The sequence below is a fragment of the Sminthopsis crassicaudata genome, chromosome 3, assembly GCF_048593235.1.
Source record: "Sminthopsis crassicaudata isolate SCR6 chromosome 3, ASM4859323v1, whole genome shotgun sequence".
NCBI lineage: Eukaryota > Metazoa > Chordata > Mammalia > Dasyuromorphia > Dasyuridae > Sminthopsis > Sminthopsis crassicaudata.
In genome coordinates this window covers 607,136,183-607,158,680 of record NC_133619.1, presented here as the reverse complement: position 1 = coordinate 607,158,680, position 22,498 = coordinate 607,136,183, and the positions used below count along the sequence as shown (strand labels likewise).

At 40.4% G+C, this 22,498-nt stretch overlaps 1 protein-coding gene across 1 annotated transcript in view; it reads right to left on the bottom strand.

Annotated features, from left to right (window-relative positions):
* The window catches only part of IL22RA1 (interleukin 22 receptor subunit alpha 1), a 24,124-nt gene extending 8,537 nt beyond the window's left edge, over positions 1 to 15,587 (bottom strand). The window contains exons 1-5 of the mRNA XM_074305848.1: positions 15,367 to 15,587; positions 7,931 to 8,063; positions 6,628 to 6,812; positions 5,814 to 5,989; positions 3,484 to 3,622 (exon numbers count right to left, since the gene is read on the bottom strand). Of these exons, the coding sequence (XP_074161949.1) occupies positions 3,484 to 3,622; positions 5,814 to 5,989; positions 6,628 to 6,812; positions 7,931 to 8,063; positions 15,367 to 15,409 (676 nt within the window). The 5' untranslated portion in view covers positions 15,410 to 15,587. The remainder of the gene's footprint in view (positions 1 to 3,483; positions 3,623 to 5,813; positions 5,990 to 6,627; positions 6,813 to 7,930; positions 8,064 to 15,366) is intronic.
* Positions 15,588 to 22,498: the final 6,911 nt, after the last annotated feature.

Here is a 22,498-nt window from a genome sequence, read left to right as displayed (position 1 = left end):
ATTGATTGACTTCACAGCCACCAGATTGGCAAAGCTGACAAGAAAAATGATAAATGCTGGTGGGGCTGTAGGAAAACAGACACATTGATGCATTGTTGGTGGAATTCTATTTCCTAAAGTCATTAAACTATGCGTTTTTTCTGCTCCAGCTTTATCACCAAGGAAATCAAAAGATGCTACATGTACAAAAATATTTATAGTATTTTTTTGTGGTGGTAAAGACATAGAAATTAAGACAATGCCCACCCAGGGTGATACATAAACATAATGGAATACTATGGTGGTCTAAGAAATGATAAAATAGATCATCTCAGAGAAACATGGGGAAAACTTGGATGAACTGATGCAAAGATCAATTTATACAACAACATTGTGAAAATGAACAATTTTGAAAGGCTTACAAATTCTTTTGAATGCAAATTTAACCAAAATTTCAGAGAACTGATGAAGACTGTTTTCCCACTTGACAGAGGGGGGATGAACTCAGAATATAAAAAGAGTCATCTTCTGGGGGACACATTCAGTATGGGAATTTGTTTTTCTTGACAATGTCTGTGTGTTAGAAGATTGTTTTTTGGGCTTCTTAAGTACAAGTTAGGGGGAAGGAGAAAATAAATGTTGCTAATAAAAATGCTTTTTCATTCATTCATTCATTCATCAGATACCACTATCAAAATATATTAAATGAAAAAATTGAGATGAAGTGAATTGCCCAAGATGGGATGTTGATGTGATGAGGTTCTATCTCCACTATACCTCTTTGTACATTGACCTTGGCTCAGAAGAGCTCATTCTAAGTGCTGATAATGCTGTGATGGGAATTACATGATAACATGGCACTATTTTGTGTTTGACTAATAAGACTTTGTAACATTTCTACCTCTTAAGATCAGAGCCTTCTACCTGATACTTAGAAGGAAAAAAATCCTATTTTTCAGGGAGTCCTAAGAGATCCCTGTATCTCATGTGGGACGGGCGACATTGGCTCTAAAGAGATAGCCCCAAATAGTCACAGAGTCAAAAATGCCTGAACCATAAGAATAGAAACCACTTGAAGGCAGAGGCCATCCTACTTTTGTCACTCTAGCACCTACCACAATGTCTGACACACAGTAGGTGTTTAATAAATGTTTGTTGAATTAAATTCAATTCTACCCACTGAACTATGAGTGAGAGGTAAGAGGGAAAGAGCAAAGGCAATGGATTTAACTATCCTCTTCCTAGAAATGTGTTGGGTACAAAAATACTTAAAAAGCCAGGACATGCCCAATCCAGAATGTGAGCTCACTCGGGACCATTGTTAGTCCTTATCTTCCTCCTGTTGTAGTCTGCAGATCATTGTACCCAAGACCCAGCAAACCTCCCATGACCACGGAGGCCTGCTTCTATCCTGGCCCCTCCTGTGTGAGACCAGGACTTCTGCTCTCCATAGGAATGGAAAGGAGCAGATAATTAAACAGAGCAGAAAATGCCAAATCCAGAAATGATTTTACCTTCCCAAATGGGTGCCAAGGCCGCTAATCACAAGCAAATGTTCCTCCCCTTCCACTTACTGGAGGAGAAAACTCCCACAAGTGCCGGCTAGTAGGGAGGAACACAAGCCTGGGATTAAGCAGCTGTCGGGAATTATCTGCTAATCAACTCTCCGATAATGAAGAACTGAGTGTACTAGGAACATGCTTTCATGTTTCTCTCTCACAGATTTCAAAATACTACCTTAGCAACTATCTGTAAACTGAGAGAGCCTGACCTGTTTTTCTAAACCCCTTTTAGCTCTGACCTCCTGGGTTCTAAGGGCCCTCCCACCTCTGACCTCCTGGGTTCTAAGGGCCCTCCCAGCCCTGACCTCCCAGGTTCTAAGGGCCCTCCCAGTTCTGAAACCCTGGGTTCTAAGGGCCCTCCCAACTCTGACCTCCTGGGTTCTAAGGGCCCTCCCAACTCTGACATCCTGGGTTCTAAGGGCCCTCCCAGCTCTGACCTCCCGGGTTCTAAGGGCCCTCCCAGCTCTGACCTCCCGGGTTCTAAGGGCCCTCCCAGCTCTGATATCCTGTGTTCTAAGGGCCCTTCCAGCTCTGACCTCCTGGGTTCTAAGGGCCCTCCCAGCTCTGACCTCCCGGGTTCTAAGGGCCCTCCCAACTCTGACCTCCTGGGTTCTAAGGGCCCTCCCAACTCTGACATCCTGGGTTCTAAGGGCCCTCCCAACTCTGACCTCCTGGGTTCTAAGGGCCCTCCCAACTCTGACATCCTGGGTTCTAAGGGCCCTCCCAACTCTGACCTCCTGGGTTCTAAGGGCCCTCTCAGCTCTGAGCTCCTGGGTTCTAAGGGCCCTCCCAGCTCTGACCTCCCGGGTTCTAAGGGCCCTCCCAGCTCTGACCTCCCGGGTTCTAAGGGCCCTCCCAGCTCTGACCTCCTGGGTTCTAAGGGCCCTCCCACCTCTGACCTCCCGGGTTCTAAGGCTTTCCCAGCTCTGACCTCCTGGGTTCTAAAGACCTTCCTAGATCTCATATTAGCTCTGACTCTGAAGTCAGGGGATCTGGATTCAAATCTGGCACTTACTGCTTGGATGACCTTGGCTAAATCTTTTGAGCTATTTAGTCTCAGTTTCCTCATCTGTAAAATGGGGTTGGCCAGGATGGTCTCTGAGCTTTCCCAGTTCTAGTTCTGGGATCCCAACTCTTTTCCTTAGCCTGAGAAATCAGGTTACTTTCCATCTTTTCTCTTAGTGACCATCCCACTGCCCCCCCCCAAACCCAGTGAAAGAGCAGGATGAAACTTGCACCCAATTTCCCTGTGGGATCACTTGGGAAGTGGCCAGCTTAGCATGGTGCCTCATGGCACCTCCTAAATGGATTCTTATTCTGAGTAGTCTCTTCTTTTTAAAACGACTTTATTTTGCTTGTTGTTGTGCTTAATAAATGCTTATTAATCCCAGCTCACTGGAAAACTCCTTGTATTTTTTGAGGGGGTCTAGACCTAGGATTTCACAATAGTAGGAGATGCAAAGTGGTATAGTCCATATACTGATTTGATGTCTGAGGACCTGAGTTCAGATCTCAGTTCTGTCTAACTACCTGTGTGATCCTTGGCAAATTTTTTCAGCTCTACCGGCCTTGAGTTCACAATTTGGAAAATGAGAGTTGGACAGCTCACCTCAGAGATCTTTTCCAGATCAAAATTACCAATCCCTGGGATTCCAATTTGGAAATTCCACTTATCAGTCAAGATGGTCAACTCTCCAGTGGGCTGTCTGGAGGCATGATGTATCATGGGCAAGACTTGATTCTGGGTCTTCCTGAGTCCCAGGATAGCCCAAGGTCTTCCTGAGTCCCAGGGTAGCCCAAGGTCTTCCTGAGTCCCAGGATAGCCCAAGGTCTTCCTGAGTCCCAGGATAGCTCAAGGATAGCACAAATGAGGCGATAGAAGGGATAGAACTTGAATTTGGAGCTGTCATTTGCCATTGGACTCATCAGCATCAAAACTTACCTATGAGTGTCCTCACTCGGCATGTGTAGGGGGCACTCTCCTTGAAAGGGGTGGGGACAACAATCTCGGTGACCCCCTCATACTCTGTGTCTGGAGCCAAGCCAAAGAATTCATGCTCTTTTTTCTTCCCTTCGAAGTGCTGCATTACAAATAGAAACCAAGGGGGAGAATTTCACTTTACTGATAGCCACCACTGGTTACCTGCATTTTTCCAGGTTACACAATACTTTAATACATATGCCCAAAATAGGAAAAAAATCTCCATGAGGTTGTTTTTGCATTATTGCTTTGTGTTTTTTTTCCAGTATGGATTTGAGATTTTGTGGTGTAAGGGACTCCAACTGAGGGAACTCCCTTCATTAGTGCAGATCAGTACTTGTCCTCCAAAGTACAATACCACAGAATTGTCTGCAAATCCATGATCATGAAACTTAGCTGGGATCATCAAACCGAGTGTGTCAGAGGTGAGCAACAACAACAACAATATTAGCAATAGCAATAACAACAATAGTCAACACTTATATAGTGCTTTAAGATTTGCAGAGCACTTTACTTTCTTATTTGCTTCTCATGGTCATCCTGGGAGGGAGGTGTTATTATTATTCCCATTTTACAGATGAGAAAGTTCAGTCAGACAAAGATTAACAACAATAATAGCAATAGCAATAAAAATAATAGCTAGCACTTACATAGCACTTTAAGATTTACAAAGCACTTTATTTTCTTGAGCCTCATGGCCATCCTGGAAGGTAGGTGCTATTATTATCTCCATTTTATAAATGGGGAAACTCAGGAACAGAGATTAAGTGCTTTGCCCAGGATGGCACAGCTAGATAGTAAATCCGGCTGGATTTGAACTCAAGTCTTCCACCATGGGGCCACTCAGCTGCTGCCTGCAGTAGAGTATTATTATCCCCATTTTACAGAGAAGGAAATTGAAGCTGAAGTGAAGGGCATTAGCTGTGTGATCCTAGCCAAATCTCTTAACCTCAAAATACTCCAGCTCTAAATCTGTTTTCCTAGGACACTCTTACACTGGCCATTGTGCAGAGCCCAGCCCATTTTTATTTTTATTGGTGCTTTTTGGATTTTATACCCTATTCCTTTATAAACATTTCCTTCCATGTCATGGCATCCCCTCCCTGATGTCATGGTCCTCTTAGCGAACAAAGAACAACCACAATAGATCTCCTTCCTCTGACTGGTGAACTTTCCCTAGCAAACAAACAAACAAATAAATAAATAAAAGAGATTTCTGATAGTGTATGTAGCATTCCACACCCATGTCATCCACCTCTTTGAAGAAAGTGGGGAGAATTCTCTCAACTCCTTTGCAGGGCCAGGCCAGAGCTCAATCTGTTTAATCCCACATTCACTTCAAAAGAGGTCTAGAATCAGCTTTCAACTGTCTGTTTTGAGGGGGATCTAGAGTACGGGTGCCAAAGAGGCAGAAATAGCAGAAAGAGCCTTGCCTCTGAGTTAGGGAGGTGGATTCAAGCTCCATCTCTACCACTTACTACATGGGAATTATTAGCAAGTCACTTGTTGACTCTGGGTTAGGTGGCAAGAAGAAGGGAGTTCAAATCCAGCCTCAGGTACTTACTAATTATGTCACTTAGCCTCTATGTTTCAGTTCAGTCATCTATAAAATGAGGGTAAAAAGAGCACTCACCTACCAGGCTTGTTGTGAGATAATTGAGATAATATTTGTGCACTTAGCACAATGACTGATACAAAGTAGGGGTTTAATAAATGCTTATCTCTCCTCCCCCTCTATAGATCTCAATTTGACACAGTAAGTGTTTAATAAATGCTTATCTCTCCTCACCCTCCATAGATCTCAGTTTGACACAAAGTAGGTGTTTAATAAATACTTAACTCCCCTTGCCCTCCATAGATCTGTTTCCTCATCTGTATAATGGTAGGGTTGGATTGAGGTTCCCTCTAGCTTCAAGATTCTATGAGTCTTTTCCCAGTGAGCTTGGGCACAGGACACACAACTCAAGAGTTATAGCAGGAACCCAGGTATGGACCCATTTGGTTGATGTTTCCTCCATGCTGTTATGAACCATGTTGTGCCCAAGTGGAGTAAGCTATCTCAGAAGGGAGTGGGCTGTTTTCTGGAGGGGGCTACAAGCAGAGACTGGTTTCTCAGGGATGCTGGGGAAGGGATTCCTTCTCAGGTTGGACTCTGGTTAAAGACCCTCTGGAGTCTCTTGCAGCTCCAGCTGGCCATAATTCTAAGGAGCTAAGTCAGAACCTCATTATATCTTCTCTCTGGGGAATTAGGGAGGGGGCTTCTTCTGGGGCAGAGTGGGCTTAGGGCTTACCATATGGTAGGTTTGGTTGATGTGCAGCTGAAGGCGATAGAAGAGGTCTGGGAATATCTCTTCCACAGTTTGCTGGTGGCCATCGCTGGTCCAGAGAGCAGTGGGTGAAGGATGCACGATGAGCTTTATGGACTGGACACTGGGGATGCAGGTCACCAGTGGTGGCTTAATGACCGCTGGTGCAAATGGCGGAAGAGGAGAGAGAGAGAGATCATTGATCCAGTTCTTCAATGAAGCACCACTGTCGTGATAAGCACCGACTGTGGCATCCACCCAGTCCTGTGCTAGGTGCCGGGGACCCAGAGAAGGAAAACCCTACGAAAGCTTGTATGGCTCAGTGGTTCGTGGGCCCCAGAAGGACTGGAATTCAAACCTTGACTGTGACCCTTACTAGCTGTGTGACTCCGGGCTTCATATAAAATAAAAGGGTTAATCTTTGAAGTCCTCTCATTTGCTCTGTCAGTGATCCTATGATAAAGCAATTAATTTTGCAGACCTCAGTTTCCTCATCTGTAAATGTAGAAGAGGAATAAAATGGCCTCTAAGGTCCCTCCCAGTTTTAAATCCATGATCCAAAGATGGGAGTGGGGGTTACTTAAAGATCAGGAGAAGTAGAATTTAAAATGGCCAAAATTTATAAGGAAGAATTTAGGTTAGATGGAGAAATCACCTTGGGGGGCTTCATGTCGGAGTAATCGGTCCCTACAGGCCCCCTTGCTTACCTCAAAGTCTGATGCTATCCAAGTTGCAGAGGGGGCCTAGATAACCCTTCTGCCCACCCTGCCCCCAGCCACCTGGACAGAAAGGTTCTTACTGTCTCGGCAAGCATTGAACCTTGCCGTCTGCCTCCACTCCACAATGTTTCTGCTGCCTTGGCTGAAGGCCATCACCTTGGCAAAGTACTGCTCCTCAATGTCTCGCATCTCATAGGTCAGATTGCATGATGTTAGGATCATGTTCTGACACTCGTCCTTGGTTTTCCATTTTGGGTCACCGTACCTAGAAGGTAGACCAAGAGGGGAGGAAAAGGGATTCCCTACAACTTCTGAACTGATTTCCTCTCCTTGTGAGGGTGAAGATGAAGGAGCAAAGAAGGAAAGAAATGGCGGAGGCAGCAGGTGGACAGATGGAGAGAATGTGGAGAGCAGAAGTACTACCCGATTCTACCTTTGTACAAGCCCAGCCTGGTCTGCCCAAACAAGCTGGCCCAGCACTTTCTGCATGGAACCATATCAGAATCCCAGAATTCAGAGTTGGAAGGCTACCCCAAGGCTATCACATACCTAACAAGGATCTCCAGGTACATGAAGTTGTATTCTTATCCATCTCCCTGATAAACTTTCCCTCTAGTAAAGAGTTTCTTTTTTAAAAATTATATTAAACTTTAATCTTGGCCCCATTATCATGTTGCTATGATTAATTCTAGTAAGAACAGATACCTCCAACATTTGAAAGTGTGACTTTCTTTGAAAAGAAATATCCTTTATTATCTCAATGTCACTATTTTAATATAACATAATCACCCTAATGATAATATGGTTCTATTATTTTCCGATTCTAAACTTGTTTCTATTATTCCTTAAATTCTTTTTTTAATATAGTGTCTTTAGCATGACAATCTTATTTCAATTCTTTAAATAAATATCCATGAGGCATTATTATCTACAATAATGAGTTGTTTTTGTTTTGTTTTGTTTTGTTTTACAAAGCTATCCTTTGAAGCACATAAAATAACATTAACCTAGAGTGAGAACATATGAATAAAAGAATTCCAAAAAGGAGCTTGTTGTGGGACTGTCATAAGCAGGAATCGCCTATTCTCCCTACTCTTTTCTTCCTATCTTCAGCTGTGCCCCAAATACAGAACCCAGTACTGGAAACAAAAGAGTCAGCCACAAGAAGGAGAAATGATGGCTCACCTAAAGAAGTACCTGGGCAGGAATGGGGGAGAGGAGGAGGAGATGCTCTTAAGGAGCCCCCACTCTAAGAGGCACAACTCTTGATCTCTAGGAGCCTCAGTTGGAGAAGGGAGTTAGCTCCTGGCTCTAATAAAGGGGAGATATAATTCCTGATCGCAGAAAGACTCCCAGTGCTGCTAGCAGGGCAAATGGCTGTACCTTTTATACTGCACGCTGTAGACTGTGTCTGGGGGGCTTCCCTGGATACTGTTCCATTTCAAGATGGTTTCAAAGTTGCTTGACTGGAACCTCAGGTTCTGAAGAAGCTTGGAATTCTCCTCTGCCTTGTTTGCTGGAAGGAAAGTCAGAAACTAGTGAACCAGGAGACTCAGACCCTGATACCCCTACCCCTCCTCTCCAGGAAGCCAACATTGCCCACAGCTCACAGGCCATCACCCACTGCCCTGACATGGCCAGGGGGGTTGTGACCCTCAGGCAAAGGACATACATGGCCTTTTGAGTATGAAAATAGGGAGCAAAGATGGGACTTGATTAGTCCAATATCATGAAGAGATTAAAGAGAAAGGCCTTGCTCTGACTCAGTGACACACAATAGGAATTAGGAGAAAAAAACATTGAATTTGGAATTGGAAGGTGTGACTGTCTGTGCCTGTGCCTTTAGGCTGGTGGAGTTCCCTTTCTTTCTCTCTCTTTTTTTGTTTGATTTTTCAAGGTTTTTCCCTCCTTATAGTATTTTTATTTTTCCAAATACAACATTCATTTTTGTAAGACTTTGGATTCCAATTTTCCCTCCTTCCCTTCTCTCCTCCCCCATCCCAAGACAAAAAGCAATCTTATATAGCTTTATTTTAAACATATTTCCAAATTTGTCATATGTCACAAGAAAAATCAGACCAAAAGAGAAAAATGGGTCTTCTTCTCTTAACCTCTCTCTTCTTATTGATTTTTAAAAATAGAAGTGCTCTAGGGGATGTGGTGAGGACAGAGAGACTCATAATAGCCCACATTTCAATAGTTTTACCAAGGATTACAAAGATTTCTATACAACTGTCCTATGAAATAGGTAGTGCCAAGTATGAAAGAAACATTAGTTTGGGGGCTGTGGTGTTTGAAAGTGGGGTGGGATTGCACAACCAAGATGCCCGGATTTGGGGTTTGGTTCTATCACTGTGAACCTGGGCAGATTACTCTGGCCTTAAGTTTCCTCCTTCTCTAAAATGAAGGGACCTTTTAGAACTTAAGTGGAGAATAAAGAAAGGGCTTGACATTAGAACAAAAAAACCAAGCCCTTTCTTTATTCTCCACTTGTTCGTTCCTTTACTTCACCCTGCTCATCCCACCCTTAATCCATCTCATCCCATTTTAACCCACCCTATCCCATCCCATCCTTTCTCATCCCATCCCATTTCAGCACTCGATCTGTTTTCATTAGGATAACAGTAGGTCCAGGTGAAGATAACTTTTATCAGAGGAGGTTGATACCTTGTCTGCAACTTTTATTTATTTATTTTTAGTTCCTTTTTTTCCTGATTTATTTTTTTAATATTTTCCCCAGTTACATTCAAAACAATTTTTTACATTTGTTTTTAAATTTTTTTGAGTTCTAGTTTCTTTCCCTTATCTAGGTTCACAATAAAGAAACCACTTGTGAAGTTGTGCAAAACATTTACATAAAAATCAAATTGTGAAAAAAATAGATTTCTCACTTTAATAAAAATAAAAACTCTCAAGAGGAGAGAGAGACAGAGACAGAGACAGAGAGAGAGAGAGAGAGAGAGAGAGAGAGAGAGAGAGAGAGAGAGAGAGAGAGAGACAGAGACAGAGAGAGAGAGAGAGAGAGAGAGAGAGACAGAGAGAGACAGAGAGAGACAGAGAGAGAGAGACAGAGAGAGAGAGAGAGAAAGAGAGAGAGAGAAGAGAGAGAGAGAGACAGAGAGAGAGAGAGAGAGAGAGAGAGAGAGAGAGAGAGAGAGAGAGAGAGAGAGAGAGAGAGAGAGAGAAGAGGGAATGTTTCAATTTGTATTCAGACACAATCAGTTCCATCTCTGGGTATGAATAGGATTTTTATCAGAAGCTCTTCGAGTAGTCTTGGATGGTTACACTACTGGGAATAGCCAAGTCATTCACAGCTTGAGTTCATGGAGGATTTTCCAGGTGTTTCTTTTTTTTTTTTTTTTTGAGAGCATCCTGCTCATCATTTCCCAATAATATTCAATCATAAACATACACCACAGTTTATTGAACCATTCATTCCCCAATTTCCAATGTTTTTGCCCTGAGAAGAAAGTTCTGCAACTTTTATTCTTAAGAGAATTGACTAGCACTAGTTAAGAGGTTAAGAGATTTGCACAGAACCATATAATTAACTTGCAGAGGTAGAACATTAGGCTAACTCTCTTTATTTTGTATATATCCATGTATTTACTCATCAGCGAAGATGTATCCCTCTGATATCCTTGAAGGCAGGGACACTATATAAGCAGGTAATCAGGACTTATTGACTGAATGATTAAGATTCTTCCTAGCTTTTTTGTTCTGTGGTCATCACCTTTGTGGGGGAAGAAGAGCACCTTGGGCCAAGTAAACATGTGTGCCGAAGTTTAAAATTGGGGGAGATTTAAGCAGAGGCCAGGAATAAGAGGTAGGGATGCATTGGATTGGGAGTTCTATTCTGTGGTCTTGTCTTCTGGGAGTGAATGCATAAGTGGGGAATGGAGGTAGAAGAAACTTTTCTCTAATGTAGAGGGTCCTTGGCTCTGTCCCTTTTTTTAATCCCACTATTTGGGGTGGGGAGAAGAAGCTAAATGAGAGGTTTGGGGAATGAAAGACAAAGGCCACGTATCCAGGTTCTGGGAACGCTCAGATGCCCTCCTCCTTTCCCATGAATGTTTGGGAAAGGACCATATGCTATGGACAGGAAGGGTGAGGACATCTGTAGCCTGAGAAATATCCCAGAGAAGGAACTGATTGGATTCTGCTGGGCTGAATGAGACAATGATTGATGGTTTTCTGGGTAGGTGGAAAATAATAATTTAAGGTAGTAGCACTACTGCAAGTTGGAGCAAAACTAATATCGGGCCGTCTATTTGTGTCCAGTAACTTCCTCAATTCCCTGAATTGATGTTAGTTTAGCCAAACTGTCAGTATAGTGGATAGGTTTGTTTTGGGATTGGGGCTGCTTCCAACCCAAGATCTTTCCTCTCTTGGACTTCTATGGGTCCTCAGTCTGGTAGGGTTCAGTGTTTTCTTGGAAATTCGTGGAAACATTGAATAAGCATTTGCCAAGTGATAACTTCATGGGAGCATAGAAGTGGAGCTGGGAGAGACCTCATCTGTTAAATGAGGAAACTGAAACCCAGAGAGGTACAATGGTTTGTCTAAGGCTACTCAATTTGCAGCAGTGTAATATTTGAAATTAAGAAGCTATGAGTTCAAATTTTGCTTCAAACACTAACTAATTGTACGACATTGGGCAAGTCAATCTCCCTTAGTCGTTTCCCTATCTATAACTGAGGATAGTTCCTATCAGATCCAGAGCACAAAGCTGTACTTCCTTTTTGTCCCCATTTTTATTTTCTCCAAATCTATTGTCTGCTTCTCAGAACAATAGGATTTCCCACACTTCTCCAGATCCAAGTTGTACATTATGAAATCCTGCTTGGAAAATGTAGCACTTGAAATGCTAGATTTTTAAGAAATGACGATTTCCATGATTTTAGGTTTGCTCAGGTTTCTATAATTATTTTATATAATATATTAAGTATACCAATCCATCAATCAATTTTTGTTCATTGCCTCCCATATACCTGGCACTGTGCTGAATGCAAAAACACAGATCAAAGTGGGACAGTCCAATTCTCCAGAAGCTCAAATTTCATCTTGAAATATTCGTTCCACTGAATTTTAGCCTTGAGTTTCCCTCTAGAGCTTCAAGTGCAATGGTCAGCGTGGGGGCATCCTTCTTCAGAAAGGATCAGAATCAGGAATTGTTTAGGTGCCCAGTGATGGAGACCCCCCAAAAAAGGTTACAGTGAAAGGGATGTTAGTGATCATCCAAATAAGTAATACAGTAGTTTTGGACTTTTTATTGGCATTGGGAGTTTGAATCTTGCCTCAGACACTTACTAGCTTACTTAATCTCTCTCAACCTCACTTTCCTCATCTTTAAAATGGAAATATTAATAGCACCTGCCTCCCAGGGTTATTGTGAGAATAAATGAGCTCATATTTTTAAAGCACTTTGAAAATCTTCAAGTGCTATATAAATGCTATTATTAATATGATTATTATAACATAGACTTTATAAATCTTATTTTACAAATGGAAAAAACTAAGACCCAGAGAAATGGAGTGACTGGCTCAAAATCACAAAAGTAGCAAGTTGAAAAGTTGGGATCAGGACCCTGGCCTCTACAGTTCATAGATGAGAAAAGTGGGGAGCAGAGAGGGGGAAACATTTGCTTAGGGACAGGTATTAAGTTGTAGAGTTGGGATTCTTACTCATCCAGGTTTAGTAACCCCCACCAAAGCCAGGGCGTTCCACACCGTAGCTTAACCACAGCCAGATCTCGGAGAGATCGACCAAATCTCTCAAACTCCCCCCCACCCCACCCCCACCCCTCAGTTTGGGGATTCCCAGTCCTCTCCCTGAGGCTGCTCAGGAGCCGGAGTGGGAGGAGAAAGTAGTTCCTTAGAAGCCGACGGCCTAGTCAGCACTTGTTGGAGTTCTTGGGAAACTGTTCTCAGTGGATTTTCAACTGAGTTTCTTCTTTCTAAAGTGGAGTTGCAGGGGACCTCTAGTCATCGGGGCCATCCCCCTGTCTCTGATCACACCATATCCCCCCCCCCCATCCTTGTATTTTGGCCAATACAAGGCCTTTCTCTTAAACTCCTCCAGAGAGACATAAATCCCACAGGAGTGCCTTGCGACTCCCCGTGGATCTGGATTAAAGACGAGAACCTGAGATTCCGTCTCTGCTCTATTATTCAAAATTGTGACTTTAGGCAAGTCACTTTATCTCTAGGTCTCAAGTTTCCACATATGCAAAATGGGGGAGTGGAACTATTGAACTAAAAAATAGTAATAATGACATTAAATAATAATAAAAATAAGGTTCTAAAAATAGGTTCTAAATCCTCCGACCCTCCTCTCATTAAGCCCTTCCTAATTTCTAAGTAGAATATTGCTGCCACCATCACTCACTTTGAATCTGTGCTCGGATCATCTATATTCCTAAAATGACCATTGTTTCCCCTTAGCCTTCTCTTCTCTTGGGCAAAGACGGCCGGTCTTTCTCGGGACAAACGAATTAACAGAACACACAGGAGTGTGGAAGTTGGGAAGATGGAGCTGTCTGCAACCCTTCAAGGGTATAAATGTATGTGCTATTATGACTTTTTAACTCCAAGTGACAAGGCAGGGATGGGGGTGGAGGGTGTAGCAGAATGCAGCCGGAGCCCCCCTCCTGCCCCCCTCTACTGCAGGTGAGGAGGGGGTGAAGCAGAGGGGGATGAGGAAGCAGCGGGAGAGAGATGAGATAACCAGAAAGACTGGGGTCTAAGAATGCCTGGTACCTCTGGGCCCTGTTCGCTGCCCCTTGCTGGATGTTACCCCCCCCCCCCCAGGGCAGAAGGAGAGAGCCAAGGCTAAAGCTTTTGCCCCTCCCGATTTTCCCTTATTTGTCAGTTCATTTTTTTTTTAAACCTATTTTAGGAAGTAAGAAAGCAGGAGTGTGCTGGTAAATGTTTAACAATCATATATGTGTGTGTGTGTGTGTGTGTGTATAAATGTACATATTTATGTATACACACATACCTAGATGTAAACTATTTTATATATGTATATATACAGGCACTTTATTGTCATGATAAATATGCTCCACCCACTTAAAAATATATATTTATGTAAATATATTTATATTATATAGACATATATAAAATGTCCCATGCATAAATACATATTATATAGATATATATATAAAGTGTTCCATGCATAGATATATACTTAACACATTTAATATATATGTTTATGTAAATATACATTTCTATATGACATAAACATATGGAAAGTGAGCTATGCATAGATGCATGCTTAACACATTATATATATATATATGTAAATGTTTCTATAATATATAGACATATATCGTGTCTCTTGCATGGATACATACTTAACACATTTAATATATATATATTTATGTAAATATACATTTCTATATGATATAAACATATGGAAAGTGAGCCATGCATAGATGCATGCTTAACACATTATATATATATATATTTATATATATATGTAAATATGTTTCTATAATATATAGACATATATCGTGTCTCTTGCAACACATTTAATATATCTATTTATGTAAATATACATTTCTATGTGATATAAACATATGGAAAGTAAGCCATGCATAGATGCATGCTTAACAAACTTTATATATATTTATATATGTAAATATATTTCTATAATACATAGAGATATATCACGTCCCATGCATGGATACATGCTTAACACACTTAATATATATTTATGTAAATGCATATGTCTACATATTATAGAAATGTTTTTATATCATATAGACAGAAATAAAGTGTTTCATGTATAGATACATGCTTAATACACTTAATATGTATATATTTGTGTAAATATATATATTTCTATATTATACAGACATGTATAAAGTATCCCATGCATAGATACATGGTTAACACACTTAATATATATATATATATTTATATATTATATAGACATATATAGTATCCCATACCTAGATACATGCTTAACACACTTAATATATATTTATGTGAATATGTTTCTCTATATAAAGTATGTCATGTATATGCTCAGCACACTTTAGGATAAATATTTATAGAAATACATTTATTTCATATTAATGTTATACTTCTATATTATAGACATGTAAAGTGTCATGTGTATATATGCATATGCATGACACTTTAAAATATATGTTTATATGATACATATTTATATCATATTAATATAATATATAAAGTTTGACATGTATTTGTCTGACATACTATATATTTAATCTGTATTATTAACATTATTTCAGTCAATCAATAAAACAATCAACAGAACAACTTACTAAAGTGTAAATGCTCCCACTGAAACTTTCACCATCAACTCCCCCTTACTGGTTAGAGCTTGAAGCAACATCTCCCTGATAAGGGGTGCAAGACCCTGGGGCCACTTCCCCTTCTAACGATATTGCTAGGCTTTCTTCTTTCTCTGACGTTCAGAGATTCTGTGCAAAGGTCATTTTATAGCTTTAGTACTGGAAGGGACCTTAATGATCGTCTCTCATCTAGTTCAATCTCCTCGTTTTTTCTTCCCTTTTCTCCCCTTGCTTTTTCAGATAAGGAAACTGAGGTCCAGAGAAGATAGCGACTTGTAGGAGCTCTACTGGTAATGGAAAATATCGAGTATTTGAATGCAGGTCCTCTGACTCCAAACCTAGTGTTTTTATCAGGAAAAAAAAAAAAAAATCTGGAACCCATGATAATTCCTTGTTAAAGTTGGAAGAGGGGGAAAATCTCTGATCCTGGTCCCCTGAGCTTTCTTTAGCCCCCTGGAAAAAGCAAGGATTTGACATGAGCATGGGGAAACTCACCCTTCAGGATGCTGATGACTAGGATGGCTAGTAACCACTTCATTCTTGGAAGAGGTGAGTCAGGAAGGGTTAGGAAGTCGTCTTCTTTTGTCCTTTCATCAGGTCTTCTCTCCTCTGCTCGCTGCTCTTTTCCTCTTCTATCCTCCTCTTCTTTCTTTGCCCCTCTCCTCTGTGCAACTGTCGGAGTGTGCTGGGGAGGGTGGGGAAACCTTGGCGCCCAGGTAGTCTGTTCCACCCCAGTTTTGAAACCGGGGAGGGAAGTAGGGAAAGGGCAGGGCCAATAGGAGAGGGTGGAGTCGTGCTCAGGGAGGAGTAGGTGTCCAAAGGTGCTGGACTGGGCTATCAGGAATGTAGGTGCCCTGGCTGGCAGCCAAGGGAGGTCCTTCACCGCTGCACATAGCAGCTGGTTTTTCTCGACTCTGACTTTATTGCTCTATTCACAATTGGCCAGGTAGTCAGTCAATCAGTCATTTAATAAATGTTTATTTATTAAGTATCTACTATGTGTTAAACACTATGCTGAATGCTGGCAAGGAAGGCAAAAGATAATCTCTCTACTTCAGGATCTCATGGATGAATGGGTGAGACAAATAAACTATAGCTAAAGTAAATTGAAGATAACCAACAGAGAGAAAGCTCTACAATTAAGAGAAATTGGGAAAGTAGAAGGTGGAAATTGGGCTCTGTGCCGAGCCAAGAGATGGAGAGCATCATGTGAGAGATGGAATGTTTTGTGCAAAGAGCATCAGGAAAGCCAGTGTCATTGGATCCAAGAATACATATGATGGGGAGTAAAGTCTAAGAAGACTAGAATGGTTGAGATGAAGATTATGTGGGATTTTGAATAACAAATGGGATTTTTTATTTGATCTCAGAGATGATTGGGAGCCACTGCAGTTTATTGAAGTGACACGGTCAGATCACTTTAACAGCTGAGTGGAAGATGGACTGGAGTGGGCTAAGGCTCAAGCCGAAGATGGCAACTAGCACATTATTGCAGTAATCTAGGCATGGGACAAAGAGGGCATGAACCAGGGTGGTGGACGCATCAGGGGAGGGAAAGTGTGAGAGGTAAAATTGAAGGGCCTTAACAAAATATTAAATATGTGGGGGTGAGGGAGCATGAGTAGTCAAAGTAGCACTAGGTCACAAATTTGGAGGACTTAGAAGATGGTGATATATTTTAATGATAATTATATGCATAACATATGCAAAAATAGTTTTCAACATTCACCATTGCAAAACCTTGTGTTCAATTTTTTCTCCCTCCCTTCCCTGCCTCCTCTCTAGATAGCAAGTAAGCCAATATGTATCAAAACATGTGAAATTCTTATACATATTTCCACATTTATCATGCTGCACAAGAAAAATCAGATCAAAAGGGGGGGAAATGAGAAAGAAAAAATAAGCAAACAGTGCAAAAAAGTTAAAAATTTATGTTGTGCTCCATATTCAATCCCTATAGTCCTTTCTCTCCTCTCTGCAAATGGCTCTCTCCATCACAAATCTTTTGGAATTAGCTTGAATCACCTCGTTGTTGAAAAGAGCCACGTTCATCAGAATTGATCATCATATGATCTTATTGCCATGTACGATGATCTTTTGGTTCTACGCACTTCACTCAGCATCAGTTCATGTAAGTCTCTCCAGACTTCCTGAAATCCTCCTGCTGATCATTTATTACAGAACAATAATATTTCATAACATCCACATTCCATAACTTATTCAGCCATTCTCCAACTAATGGGCATCCATTCAGTTTCCAGTTTTTTTTTTTTCTACTACGAAAAGGACTGCTACAAACATTTTTGCACATGAGGTTTCTTTTCCCTTTTTTATCACCTCTTTGGGATACAAGCCCAGTAGAGACCCTACTGGACAAAGAGTATGCCCAGTTTGATAGCCCTTTGGGCATAGTTCCAGTTGCTCTCCAGAATGGTTGAATCAGTTCACAAATAATGGAGGTATCCTTGACAGCAATAAGGAAATTAGAAAGAAAGGATATTTAGGGGGGAATATAATAAGTTTAGTTTTGGACATGTTGAGTTTACAATGCCTGTTGTGTTGTTGTTCAGTCACATCTGATTCAAATTTAATTCAATAAACATTTATTAAGCATCTACTGTGTGCTGCTCATTATAGTAGGTGGTTTGTTGTTTTCCTTCTCCAGCTCATTTAACAGATAATAAGACTAAGGCAAACAGTTAAATGACTTGCTCAACCTCACACAGCTAGTAAGTGTCCAGATTTGAACTCAAGAAAATGAGTTTTCCTGCCTCCAAACCTGTGACTCTATCCATTATGCCACCTAGCTGTTGCTAAATCAATTAGGACGGTATGAAAAATTGTCTTGCTGCAGTGAGCTGAAATTGCGCAACACAAATTTATAGTGGGAAGAATTGCACATGTTTGACATATATTGGATTGTTTGTTGTCTAGAAGAAGGAGGTGGGAGAAAGGGAGGGAGAAAAAAATTGGAACACAAGCTTTTGCAAGGGCAAATGTTGAAAACTATCTTTGCATATGTTTTGAAAATAAAAAGCTGTTACACCCAGTGAAAGAACTCTGGGATATGACAATGAACCACTACATAGAATTCCCAGTCCCTCTATTTTTGTCCGCCTGCATTTTGGCTTTCCTTCACAGGCTAATTGTACACAATTTCACAGTCCGATTCTTTTTGTGCATTAAAATAACTGTTTGGACATGTATACATAGATTGTATTTAACTTATACTTTAACATATTTAACATGTATTGGTCAACCTGCCATCTGGGGAGGGGTGGGGGGAAAGAGGGGAAAAGTTGGAACAAAAGGTTTTGCAATTGTCAATGCTGGAAAATTACCTATGCATATATCTGATAAATAAAAAAGCTATAATAAAAAAAGAAAAAAAGCTATTGTTTTGTTTAAAAAGGAATTCCATTTGTTCCATTTATTTAAAAACAATGACAATAATAATAGCTCAAACTTACATAGTAGGTTAAAGTTTACAAAGTACTTTAAGATGAATAAATAAATGTATAGTGTACCCAACACCATGGTTTCTTAATTTTCTCCAGCTTTGTTAACTATACTAGGTCCATATCCCAAAGAGGTACAAGAAAAGAAAAAGGACCTATTTGTACAAAAATATTTATAGAAGTTCTTCTTGTGGTAGTAAAGAACTGGAAATCGAGGGGATGCCCATCAGTTGGGAATGCTTGAACAAAATGTAGTAGATGAATGTAAAGGAATATTATTGCTCTATAACAAATGATGAACAGGATGATTTCAGAAAAGGAAAGACTTATAAGAATTGGTGTAAAGTTAAGTGAGCAGAACTGGGACAACATACACAGTAACAGCACTATTATATGATGATCAACTGTGAATGACTTAGCTCTTCTCAGCAATACAGTGACTCAAGACAAGTCCTTTGGAATTGACTCGTGATGAAAAATGCTGTCCACCGAATCAGCTACATCCAGAAGAGGAACACTGGGAAATGAGTGTAAACTGCGAGCATTGTTTTTTGTTTTGTTTTGTTTTGTTTTTCTCCCCAGATTATTTTTACCTTGTGAATACAATCCCTCCTTTGCAACAACAACAACAACAAAATTCGGTTCTGCACATATATATTGTACCTAGGATATACTATAACATATTTAATATGTATGGGAATGCCTGCCATCTAGGGGAGGGGGTGGAGGGAAGGAGGGGAAAATTTCGGAACAGAAGCGAGTGCAAGGGATAATGTAAAAAAAAAAAAAAAAAGCCCTATGCATATGTACTGTCAAAGAAAATGTTATAATTACAAAAATTAAAAAAAAAAAAAACGAAAAATGCTGTCCACCTTCAGAGAAAAAATAGATAGATAGATAGATAGATAGATAGATAGATAGATAGATAGAGTCTGAATGCAGACTATTTTCCCCTTTTTCCTTTTTTTTTTTTTTCTTTTGGTATGTATCATCTTTCACAACGTGACTCATATGGAAAGATGTGTTGCACGACTGCACATGTAAAATCTATATATAATTGCTTACTGTGTTAGGGAGGAGTGAGGTGAGGGAAAAAGGGAAAAATTTGTAACAAAAAAAAAGAGAATGTTACAAATTGTCTTTACATGTAATTAGAGGAAATTTTTTTTAAAAAAAGAAAGTGAATTTGTTACCTACAGAACAAGCAGTACAGAGAGCACAGTGGGAAGTAATGGGCAGCTTTAGAGTAGGACATGGGAGGAGGAAATTGGTTTGAGGGGGCATGAGAATTTGGAGTGGGCAGTAGGGGAGGGAGAATTTGAATAATCACAGACATTCAGAACCAGTGGATACAGGATGGGACCAGGTGGGAGTTTATTAGTCATTGAGAAATGGGCCCAGGTTGGGTATTAATATCACTAGGGCTGTGGCTTCAGGGTATGGTCCTCTCAGTCAGCTGGGTAGTTCAATGGAGAGGACCATTGGAAGGATCTGATAGAAAGATGTTTCTGACCCATTGCTAAGTTTAGTCCAGGCCAGGAGATAGAGAGAGCAGGAAGAAATGACCTCTCTGTTACCTTTGGCAGGAAGGGTGCCAAATAAGTGAGAAGCAACTAGCTCAGATGGGCACAAAAGATGGGATGGATAATAGCATCTGTTGACCTATCATTGGAAGGATCCTCAGTAGCCATATGAGATAAGGAAACTGAGGTCCAAGGAGGGAATAGGATCAAAAATGTCACTTGATTTCAGAAGGGAACTTGGAAATCATCAAGTTTGATTCTCTCATTTTACAAATGAAAAAAATGTAGCTCAGAAAAGTTAGATGATTTGTCCAGAGTCACGCAACTTCTAAGTATCAGAGTCAGGATTTGAATCCAAGTCTTTCTGATGTTAAGTCTAACACTCTATGAACTATGTCGTGATTTGCCCAAGGTTATACAGGTAATGAATGTTGAATTTGAACTTCTATAGAAGAGAGGAAGGGACCTTCTTATTTTACAGATGAGGAAACTGAGGTTTCTAGGGGTTTATGAGTCCATGAAATAATAAACCTAAAACTCAAATGAACCTAAGATGACATCAAGGTACCTCAGGTTTTTATTTACGTTTAATACTATTGCTTTACGGCCATTTCAGGCTCTAAATCTGGGATCTTATAAATCAGGACAGGTCACACAATGCCCTAGGAAACTTTCTAAGCCAGCCAGAGCAGGTGCAGATCTGCATTGGTAGAGTGGTCTGCTCTGCTGGGGATTGTTTATACCAAATTGGGAAGGGACAGGAAAAGAGAGAACTTATGTTTATTTAGTTCTACTACATGCTAAGTGCTTTACAAATATTATATCATTTGACCTTCACAACAAAGGTCCCCTAGACTAGGAGACTGGTGCTATTATTATCATAGTTGTGGTACCTGAGGCACACAAGAGTTAAGTGCCTTTCTCAGGATCACACAGCTAACAAGTGTCTGAGGCCATGTTTGAATTCAAGTATTTCAACTCCAGACCCAGCACTCAATCACTGTGCCATTAAGCTTCTTTGGGTTGATATTGGAAAGGGGATAGTGGTGGCAAGTAATTTTTATTAATAATTATAATATTATTTTCTCGAGTGACTTTAGATAATAATGTCTTAAATGACTTGATGGGGACCACACAGCTATTAACCATAAGGCAGGTAGTGTAGAATGGTCAAGAGTTTAGTGGATCCCCCTTCAAAAGATGTCTTCAAGCAAGGGTTTCCTGTCCATTTGCCCATGATGTTGTGGGGAGATTGGGCAGAGTGGTTTGGATTGGATGGCCAATGAGTTCTCTTCCAATCTCTTCCAATTGTGTGATTCTGTGATTCTAGCACTGGTACCATTGTCTTCATTTGGCAGATGGGAAAATAGACTATGAGGTGGTATGTACAGTGGGATACAGAGATTTCCTGACACTAAGGTCAGTATTGTCTCCAGTCACTACAATGCATGACTTCTCTGTTGTACTTTGTTATTATTATACTAAACTCTCAATAATAATAATAATTTAATCATTTTGTTGTCATATACGCAATATAAATTGATATATGATGTATATTTCGTATACAATATGTACTGTAAATGCATACATAATATATATATAATGTATGTATTTTTTGGCAGAATCATCTAGATTTTTTATTTCGTTGACATGAGGAATTTCCTGTGTGGAAATTCCCTCCACTGATAAAGCTCAACAAGAATACTCTACTTTTGACCCTTAGAGCTGCTTAGAGCGTTGGGGAAGGTTAATTTGCCTTGGGGTAACCAATCACAATGTGTCAGAAGCACTCAAATTTGCTTGCCTCCAAGGTCTACTTAGTAGTTACTACACCACACTACTAAAACTAATAGTATGATTCATATGACTATTATAAGTGTGATGCTGTTGTGGCAATGTTTGCTGAGTTTATTTGAACCAGAGAAGAAGATTACCATCTTCATCTTATGGCATAGGTTTGCAACTGTCATGGTCAAAAAGAGCCCAAGCTTATAGTAGTCAGGAGAGACTTAATGAATTCATTTTTTTTCAGCAGTGAATTTATTCTCCAAGGGAAAATGGCAACATATGCTGGGCACCTATGGGCTATTGCAAGGTACCTGGGATCACTTGCATAAAGTAAGAAGAACAAAGTGAAGGACAGTTGTCAGTGGAGATGAAGGTGATCATGAGAGATGGTTAGCCTGCCTGGCACATGGATCACTTTGAGATACTAAGAGAACCTGAGGGAAGAAGGTTTTAATGAATTCTTGGTGATTGCGGATAGTAAGTCAACAAGCATTTATTAAGTGCTTACTGTATACCAGACACTATGCTGAGTGTTGGAGCTATGAAGAAAGACAAAAGACAGTCCCTGTCCTTAAGGAGCTTACAGTGTAATGTGGGAGATGATGCAAACAATGATGTACAAAAGATGCATAAAGGAACAATCATAATAATCCACAGAGCAAAAGCATTGACATTACAGCGGATCCCAATCCCTTTCTTGTAGAAGGTGAGGTATAAGTGGAGACATGAAGGAAGCCAGAAGGTGGGGATAAAGAGAGAAGAGAATTCAAAAAATGAAATCTATCAGGGTTCAGGTTCAGATCCAACCATCTCAACATCCTGCCTCTGGTGAGATCCCTGAGGACCTGAGGGTGCGTT